Below are 10,105 nucleotides of genomic sequence, written 5' to 3'. Positions count from 1 at the left end.
AGTCTGTGCTTTTCCTCTGGCCCCTCACAGTCCTGGTGTGTGCTCAAAGATCCGGTCAAAACTCTTGATTATCCGGGCGGCTGGGAAGGACTGTCTTTTCATCCTATCCTGGCTCTGCCAGACACAGGCACCTTCTTACTAAACAGAGAGGTTGGACTGAGAGGGTGGGGTCAGAGGCATGTAGACGAAGCTGGGGGGAAGGGTAGATGAGCGGTGGAAACCCTTAGACTCAGAGAACCATCGAGAACCTGAAGGAGACCATCCAACTTAGTGAGGGGGTGGGGTTGTTGTTTTTTGTTTGTTTATTTGTTTCTTTTGGATACATACCCAGGAGTGGAATTGCTGGGTCATATGGTAGCTCTATTTTTAGTTTCTGGAGGAACCTCCATACTGTTTTCCACAGTGGCTACACCTATTTACATTCCCACCAACAGTGTACAGATCTCCACGTGCTTGCCAGCATTTGTTATTTCTGTTCTTTTTGATGATGGCCATTCTGATAGGTGTGAGGTAATACCTCATGGTAGTTTTAACTTGCATTTATCTGATGATTAATGATGTTGACCATCTTTTCATTTGCCTGTTGGCCATCTGTATGTCTTCTTTGGAAAAATGTCTATTTAGGTCTTCTGCCCATTTTTTCGATTGGGTTATTTGGGTTTTTTTTTAACTGTTGAGTTATATGAGCTGTTTATATATTTTGGATGTTAACCCCTTATTGAGCATATCATTTTCAAATATTTTCTCCAATTTTTCAGAAATTAACCCTGAAGGCACATCCACAACAATGTGAAAATACTGCAATGTCCGTGAATATATTAATTGATAAAAACATGGTATATTCACAGAGTGGAGCACTATACTATGTAGCTATAAAAAAGAATGAGCATGATCTTTGTAAACTAGTATGGGGTGCTTCCAGGATAGTTATGGATATAGATATATAAAAGAATGTGTGAGTTTGGGGCTAATGTCAATGATACCAAGCCCAGTGCCTTCCCATCCTGGTATGAAGAGGCTTTGAGAGATGAGGAAGAGAGAGCCTGAGCCAGAGCTGCAGCCAGGGCTCATACTGCTACGCTGGCCAGTGGGTGTTCCAGGGCATGTCCCAAAGCTCCTCCGGTCCCTAGGAAGGCTGAGCGGATACTTCACATTGTATTTAAAGAAAGCAGTCAGTCTTCCAACTAGTGGAGGGCCAAGGTGTGGCTCATGGGAACACAACATATAATATATTTGTGTTCCTAGACAATATGCACAAATCGGAGATTTTTCTTTTTTCTATTTTTAAATGTTGTTCCTTTCAATTAAAGATGTGTTTAGCTTCAGAGTCTAAGTTTATTAATGACATGACTCACACATTTAGTGCAGCTTATCAGGTTGAGAAATAAGAATTTTGGTATTATGTAACACAAACTGGAAATCCTCGAATCATTTCTTGTCATTCGGAACATTGGAATATGGACTTTTTGTGAAAAAGGAAATTATTCCACAGTAAAGTCTGTGTGATCATGAGATACAGAAAAAAAAACTGAAGAGGTATTCACTTCTTGGTTTGTTTTATTCCTTTTAGTCTTTCTTTGTAAAATTGAAGTATATATACCTGGATTCGGTTAGCTTATTTAAGAATGTGGGAGAAGTGAAATCACAGTATTTTGCCTTCTTGCACACGTGCTCTTTTTTTTTAATTTATTAATTTTTAGCTGCGTTGGGTCTTGGTTGCTGCAAGGGCTTTCTTTAGTTGCGGCGAGTGGGTCTACTCTTCATTGTGGTGCGTGGGCTCCTCACTGCGGTGGCTTCTCGTTGCAGAGCACGGGCTCTAAGCACGTGGGCTTCAGTAGTTGTGGCACGTGGGCTTCAGCAGTTGTGGCTCGCGGGCTCTAGAGCACAGGCTCAGTAGCTGTGGCGCACGGGCTTAGTTGCTCCGCGGTATGTGGGATCTTCCCGGACCAGGGCTCGAACCCGTGTCCCCTGCATTGGCAGGCGGATTCTTAACCACTGTGCCACCAGGGAAGCCCTGATCTTTAATTGTTCAAATATCAATTTAGCGTCTGCTCTTCAGAAGGCTTTTGGATGGTACTGGGGATGCTAAGAAACATAGACCCAACCCCTGCCTGTAGAATTCTAGAGTCTAAGAGCAGCATTCATAGAAAGCAGCTGGTGAACGAAGATCTAAAGGCCCAATAAAAATAAGGGGTAAGAAGTGGGGGTTGAGGGGTTCCTCATGAGGAGTCTAGTGTAAATGTCCTGATGCAAGGCACTTTGAGACTTTAGGACAATATAAAAGTCCTGCAGTGGGAGATAATTTTAAGTTAGGCCGTATGGTGAGCCAGCCAGTGAGGCTGTGGAAACACTGAACAGGGGCCAGACCCTCAGATGGTGGGTCTCAGAGTTGAGAGACTTAAGCCTGGAATGGAAAACTGCCCTTAACAGTTACTTTGAAACCATGAGTAAACCAGAGAGAAATCTCCACCCGGGGCAGGGATGGAACGTGCCCCGTGCTCCTGTCCCAGTGCAGGTGAACACAGTGCACAACCTAGGTGTTTTATGCACATCATCTCCAAGGAGTGTCTTTGAAATAAAGGTGACAGTAGTCTGAAACTGGAAACTCAGAAGCCAGTGGGCTGATACTCTTTGCTGGGGGACAAGGAGTCAGAGCCCATTCTATTAAAAGGGCATTCGCATTCAGTTTTGTTTTTTTTTTTTTTTTGGTTGTAATTCCGCAAAGTCTACGAGAGGTGTACATTTTCGGTGACGGTAAAATTAATGACGATAGGGGTTGTTTAGATGAAAGGGCAGCTTGGAAGGAAGAAAGAGTTAGTCTTGGAAGCAAATTCTAGAATATTTGAATTTCATTCAGTTGGAAGGAAAATGTAATTTTCATATTTGATTTATTGGGGAAATTAAAGATTCTTTGTAAACAGCATTTTGGACTGATTTGGTGTTCCATGTCCTAGAATGCCACATATTTTCTGATATCTCCTGGATTTAAAAATTCCTTCAGGGTGGGTGGTATCGTCTGCAGCCAAAATAATCATAATCATGGTAAAAACAGACATTGTGTAAAGTCTCAATGTGGTCCAGGCGCTGTGCCAGGTGTTTTACATACATTACCTGCATGCCATTAGCCCTGCAAAATAGGTCTTAAGAAAGCCACTTCACCTGAGGCTCACAGAGCTTGGTGATGGACCTGAGTTCACACAGCTAATAGGTCACATGGCTGGGACTGGACCTCTGGTCTGAATTTGTCCAGAGCTCACGCCATTCCACTCCTCCCAGCCTGAGGCTGATCATGAGTCAGTTAATTCACTGTCTTCTACCACTTCAAAATGTATCTTGAGTGATGAAAAGAAGGACTCTGTGACCAAAACACTGGATTGGAATACATACCCACAGCAGTACAAATACGGAAATAAACAAGAGATATGAATAAAGGAGAGAAAGAGATAATGCTTGGTAACAATATGATCATCTGCATGTGCAAAATCAGATACCCTCAAATGATCAGGGGCTTACAAGATTATCTGGCTCTATCCTTCTATGTAGAAAGTAAATATTTTAGAACTACCCTAAGTCTGGCTGGTGAAGAGAAGGAATATATCAGCTGTTTTTCTCTGACAGCGTAACATCTGTCCTGAGTTCCTTAATTTGTGCTGCATTTTCCTAATCTTACATCACTTTCGGGACAGAGACCCATTTTCTCCCGAGATTTGCAATAGGGTAACTGGTCAAATGTTTCTAGGAATATGCATTTCCCAGGAAGCCTTTAATCAAGAGACAGAAGCTGATATAAGAACCCCCATGAATGAGGACCGAGGAGACGATCACCCCTGAATATAGGAGTTATCCAAAGACTAAGGAGAGTGACCTCAGTTCCGTAGAAGGAGGAGTGCCAGGCTTTGTTAGATGTAGTGAGCATGTTGAGTGAGGAATCATGGAAGGACCCAGCCAGAACAGTGAGGTCCAATAGAGTTGCATCCCTGCTGCCTGTTCTTGGAGGCCCCAATGGACTATGGTCATATGAGGATCACCCTGACTTTCAACTTGGAATTCTTAGGAGAGTAGGACCTTGATGTAAAACAAGCAGCTTCAGGAAAGCAGAGAGTGGAGTTACAGGATTGATCATGTGTCAAGGTGAGGATCTGAATGTGGACTAAGGGTAGCACGCACAGCATAAAAGGAGGCCCCGGAAAAATCTCTGATGCTGTCATCCCCGGGAAGCTCTGGCCATAGATGTCAGATTGATTTCAGCCTGGAAAGTCTCAGTGAGGTGAGGGTCTCTGTCTAATGGGGTTGGCCTCAGTTTTGCAGAGAGAGAGATAGAGACCTGAGCCCTAACAAGAATTCATGTGACGATGCTGAGTGTTATGAGGGGACCCCCAAAAGCAGAGGGGGCCAAATAGAATTCTGTACAGTTCTTAGCCCTGGGAGACCCAGAAGAGCTACTGCTGAGTCATCCCCTCATTCCACCCGAGTGATCTCAGGGAGGGAAGGGCCTCATCTAGCAGGATCAGACTCCAGTTCTGCAGAGGGGGACGTCTTGGCCATAACCAGAGTCAAGGTGAGGACCCTCAGTGCTAATGAGGGGGTCTCTCCCCCAAGGAGGGAGGCTCACAGGGTGGCGCCCGTCTTGTCAGGCAGAGATGGTCGGAGCAGCGCCCTGACTTCCCCCCACTAGGGCCTCGGGGAGGTGAGGGCTTGGTTCGGAGGCTGGAGGACCCAGGACCATAGAGGGAGGGGTTCCCGGGCTCTGATAGACGGCACCAGCAGGACACAGGGACCGCTGACCCCTGACCAGTGGGCGTTCCCGCAGAGTCCCGCCCCTACCGTCAGCCCTCGGAGACCCCACGCAGCGCCGGATGCGGCTTCCCCCGACTTCCGCTTCGGAAGCGAGGAGCCCGACCGGGAGCCGCGGCGTTTGTTCGTCCGAGCGTGGGTTTTCGGGACTCGTCCGGAGCCACGGTGAGGACCTGAATGTAGCCTGAAGGGACCTTCCCGCCTCTCTCCCCACTTAACAAAGGTAACCCCCCCCCCCGCCTCCCGCCCCTGCCTGCCATCAGCAGCGTGGGACCCTGATCTGACGTATATGCCAGAGGAGTTGCCGTCTGGAGGGCCTCAGAGAGTGGAGGGCCTTTGTCTAGAGGAGGCGGCTTCTTAGGCAAAGGGTGTAGTCTTGTCCCCAGCAGGTGAAAAGTGGGACCTTCAGAGCTGACGAGGGTGCCTCCTTCCGAAAGGCGTGACTGCACGGGGCCCCCTCCAGCCTTCACTCGCGCGATGCCCTAGAGTAATTCAGGCTGAGAGAACCCCTCATTTCTGCCTGGGGTGGGAAGTGGGGTTGGGGGCTAGGGGACGTTCGGGTAGAGAAAGGCCTTTATGGAAAGGGGGCAGGACTTCCCTGGCGGTCCAGTGGTTAAGACTCCTCGCTTCCACTGCAGGGGGCGCACCTTCGATCCCTGGTGGGGGAACAAAGATCCCACATGCCACATGGTGCGGCCAAAAAGAAAGGGTGGGGGCATGGACCAAGGGGGTGTTCTGTACACTAAGTGAAATAAGTCAGACAGAGAAAAACAAATACTGTATGATTTCACTTACATGTGGAAGCTGAAACACAAAACAAATGAACAAACAACAGAACAGAAACAGTTATGGATACAGAGAGCAAAAGTGGTTGGGGGAAGAGAGAAATTAGGTGAGGACAATTAAGAGATACAAACTACCAGTTACGAAGTAAATGCGTAAAGGGTGTGAAATGTAAAACGAGGTAGTTGGATGGATGGATGGATGGATGGATGGATGGATAGATAGATAGATAAGGCAACCCCATTAAGCTTAGGGAGGAGACTTGGCCCTAAAAGAAGCAGAGGTAGGACCATCAGTGTTAGTAAGCAGACCTCTCGTGAAAACAGGGAACTGCACAAATTAGCAGCCCTGCTCTCAGACCTGGGAGTCCCCAGATAAGGTAGCCGGGATGTGGAGCCCCCGACTTCTCTTCTAGCTACTCAAGGAGGTGAGAGCTGCGGTCTGAGGCATGTAGATTCGGGTCAGTGGAGGGAGGAATCCCAAACCCTACCCGGACTGGACGCCAGAGTCCTGAATGAGGACTGAGGGAGCCACCAACTCCAGAACAGTGGGGTCGGAGAGTCCCACCCTTGCTGTTACCAGGCGTAGCCAAGCCCCAGATCAGCTTTGGCAGAATGAGGCTCACTCTGACTGTAAGCTCAGGTCCCAGGAAGATGAGGACCTTTTCTGACGGTCATGGACTCACGTCAGCAGAGGGCAAAGTCCCAGGCAGGGTTCAGAGTCAAGGTGAAGATCCTGAGTGAGGAAATGGAGACTGCTCCATACACAGTGGAGAGAGCTGCATCTCATGCTGCCCCTGCCGTTAGCCCTGGGAGGCCCAGGGCAGAGCTGGCAGGCTCAGGTGCCCCCTAACTTCTGCCTGTGGGGTCTGAGGGAGATGAGGGCCTTGCTTTAAGGGCTGGCTGCCCGGTTCAGCAGAAGAAGGGGAGTCCCAGGCCATGATCGATGTCAAAGCACAAATTCTATGTGAGGAATGAGACAACCGACTCCCCCAGAACAGAGGAGACCCCACAAAGTGCCACGTCTGCCTTCACCCTGGGAAGCCAGGTTTAGAGCTCTCAGGCTGAATTGCCCTCTCAGTTCCTCCAAGGGTGGTCTCAGGGACGTCAGGGTTTGGGTCTAATGGGAGAGGCCTCAGTCAACATAGGGAAGAAGCCTGGTTCCTAACGAGAGTCAAGGTGGTAACACCGAGTGAACGTGAGGGAGCCCCACCCAGAAAGAAGTGAACCCCATAGAATCTCATCCCTACTCTCAGACCTGGGAGGGAGACTCAGGCATGGTGACCTGATGAATATCACTCACGTTTTCCCGGACCATGGCAGGGAGGTGAGGAACCTCCTTGATGGGAGTATGGGCTCAGGTGAGCAGCCAGAGGATTTCCAGGTAATGCCAGGAACCAAGGAGAGGACCCTGAGAATTGAGGGGACCACCTACACCACAATAGTGAGGGCCACAGAATCTCTTCCTGCCTGTCAGCATTGCAAGTCCACACACAGTTGTAGCTAGAGAGACAAAAAAATTTTCTTTCTAGCGGGTCTCGGGGAGTTGGGGGCCTTAGTATGAGGGGATAGACGTCAAGTCAAGACACAGAGGATGTCCAAGTCCTGCTGTGCGTCAGGGTGAGGACACTGAGGGATGATGTAGATGCACACCCACCCAAAGCAGTGGGGGCCCACAAACTCCCACCCCCCTCAGCCCTGGGAAACCCCAGGTAGAGGTAGCCTGATGTGTCACCCCTCACTTCGGGCCCCAGGGACCCAGGCAGATGTGGGCCTTGATCTGAGGCCAGAAGACTCAGGTGGGCTGAGGGAGGAGCGTAGATGCCGTCTGAGTGAGGGCGAAAGAGGCCAACGATGCCGCAACAGTGGGGTCCCGCGGAGTCCAGCCCCTGCTACCAACCCAGGGAGGGCATGGACGGGGGTGACTGGCAGTGGCTCACCCTTTCTTTCATCTTGGGGATCTCAGGAAGGTGAGAATCTTAATGTAATGCAAGCGAACTCAGATCAGTGGAGGGAGGATTTCCGGGATTTGCCAGGACTCACGGAGAAGATGCTGAGGACTGTGGGGGGAAGTCCACCCCGTGCCAGCGGGGACCGCGCAGAGTCCCTCTCCATTGTTGTTCCTAGAGGCGCCCCCGGGCACAGATGTGAGGCACAAGTGCCCATCAGTTCCCCACTCGGAACTCACAGGGAAGTCAGCATCTTGGTGTGATGGGTCAGCAGAGGGAGGAACCATAGACCCTCCCCTGAGTGAGAAATGGGGACCGTGAGGGAGGACCACACGTTATAGGGCCTCAGCCTGCCTGCTGCAGCTTTCAGCCTCTGGAGACTAGGGGCGCTGTGGCCAGGTAAGGCCATCGTCACTTCCACTGTTCAGTCTCAGGGAGCTGTGGGCCGTACTGTGAGGAAATGTCCTCAAGTCAAGAGAGAAAGGAGCCCCCAGATCCTCCCAGGAGACCCAGTGGGGACTGTGAATGACGACTGAAGGTAGCACACCCCCCTTCCACCGAATCAAAGGCATAATAAAGAGTCCTGCCCAGGCCTCTGCTCAGACCTTGAAGGCCCGGAGCATGGTTGTCAGGCGGAGGCTCCTCATTTCTTTGTATCATTTCTAAGGGAGACGAGATCCTTCGTCTGAAGGTGCCGCACCAGGGGCAGCAGGAGGTGTCCCAGACCCTTGGTGTCGACAAGATGAGGACGCTGAATGGTTGAGGACCAACGAGTTCAGGACAGAGCAGGCCCCACAGAAGTGTCAGCGCTGTGCACCCCGAGTGTCCATGACTCAGTTCCTTCTCGTGGGCCCCAGGGAGCTTTGAGGTGTCACCTTTAGAGCAGCACAGGAAAGAGGTCCCAGCCCTACCAAGAGTCGATGTGACAATCCTGTTTGTGAACGAAAGGGACCCTTGGAACCCAGAGAGGACCTACCCTACCAGGATCTGTGGTCACCGCCGTCAGCCACAGGCAGGGCTGGCAGGCTGTAGCCTGAGGCTCACTCACTCTCGCTTCTTACACTGGGTTCTCAGGGGACAGGCTGACCAAGAACAAGAGCCTAGTGGTTCCTAGAGCAGTGCCCTCAAGGAAACGTGCAGAGCGGCCTTCTTCAAGTCAGGGTGGGACCTCCCTGCTGAAGGTGCTCACACCCTCTCACCTTCCCTCCTCCAGGTTCCAGCATCACCTGCTCTCCTGCCCACTCCCCCGCTTGCTGTCCCTGCCCATAGTCATGCCTCGGGGGCAGAAGAGTAAGCTCCGTGCCCGTGAGAAGCGCCACCAGGCCCGGAAGGAGACCCAGAATCTCGGGGGTGCTCAGGCCACTGCAGCACAGAGAGAAGAGTTGCCCTCGTGCTCCTCTTCTCTTTGTCGGGGTACTCCCCCGAGCTCTCCTGCTGCTGGCACTCGCCAGGAGCCTCAGGGAGCCCCAGCCACTAGCTCTCGTGCTGCAGGGGTTTCAGGCCCAGGATCTGATGTGCGTGCCAAGGGCCCGGTTCAGGCAAGGAAAAGTTCCTCCCGCGCCTCAGCCTCCTCCGGTGAGAGCTTTCAGAGAGATCCTCTGATCAAGAAGGTGGGAATGTTGATAGAATTCCTGCTGGAGAAGTATACAATGGAAGAGCCCATTATAAAGGCAGACTTGCTGAAGCTTGTGAACAAAAGGTACAAGGGGAAGTTCCCTGAGATCCTCAGGAGAGCTGCTGAGTGCGTTCAGCTGATCTTTGGTCTTGAGTTGAAGGAAGTCAAGCCGGGTGGTGATTCCTATACCCTTGTCAGCAAGCTACATGTCAGCGATGATGGGCGTCAGAGCAGTGGCGGGCGGTTTCAGAAGAATGGGCTTCTGATGCTTCTCCTCGGTGTGATCTTCTTGCGTGGCGACCGCGCCTCTGAGGAGGAGATCTGGAAATACCTGAATGTTTTGGGTGTTTATGTTGGAAGGTGTCACATAATCTTTGGGGAGCCCAGGAAGCTTATCACAGAAGATCTGGTGCAGGAAAAGTACCTGGTGTGTCGTCAGGTGTGCGACAGCGATCCCCCGCGCTATGAGTTCCTGTGGGGCCGGAGAGCCCGCGCTGAAACCACCAAGATGGAAGTCCTGGAGTTTGTGGCCAGGATCACTGGTACCGTCCCCAGTGCCTTTCCAGCCCATTATGAAAAGGCTTTGAGAGATGAGGAAGAGAGAGCCCAAGCCCAAGCCCGAGCCCGAGCTGCAGCCAGGGCTGGTACTCGAGTCAAGGCCAGTGCGCCTTCCAAGGTCATGTCTAGCAGTTCCTCCCACCCTTAGTGAGGTCTGAGGCAGCTTCTTCACTTTGTGTTTGACCAACGCTGCCAACCTTTTCAGTAGTGAGAGGCTAAGCTGGGGCTGGAAAGATCATAATATATATCTTCTTTGTGTTCCTGTTTTACACTAGTATCTTTCAAATGTTGTTTCTTTCACTAGAATGTTTCTTTAGATTCAGAATCCAAGTTTATAAATGACATGGATCACATATTTGTTGTTGTTTATCAGGTTTAAGCGTAAGAGTTTAGGTACTGTGTAGTAC

General features: G+C 50.7%; 1 protein-coding gene across 1 annotated transcript; it reads left to right on the top strand.

Moving 5' to 3' along the window:
- Positions 1-8,796: 8,796 nt before the first annotated feature.
- LOC309978202 (melanoma-associated antigen B1-like) lies at positions 8,797-9,846 on the top strand (the record flags this gene model as incomplete). Its single annotated transcript, XM_082864568.1, has 1 exon — positions 8,797-9,846. One exon carries the CDS (start codon positions 8,797-8,799, stop codon positions 9,844-9,846), a length of 1,050 nt encoding a protein of 349 aa, XP_082720694.1.
- Positions 9,847-10,105: the final 259 nt, after the last annotated feature.

Source organism: Leucopleurus acutus (genome assembly GCF_964270905.1).
Source record: "Leucopleurus acutus genome assembly, chromosome: X".
Lineage (NCBI taxonomy): Eukaryota > Metazoa > Chordata > Mammalia > Artiodactyla > Delphinidae > Leucopleurus > Leucopleurus acutus.
The sequence above is the reverse complement of the archived record's forward strand: the minus strand, read 5'-3'. Positions and strand labels throughout refer to the sequence as shown.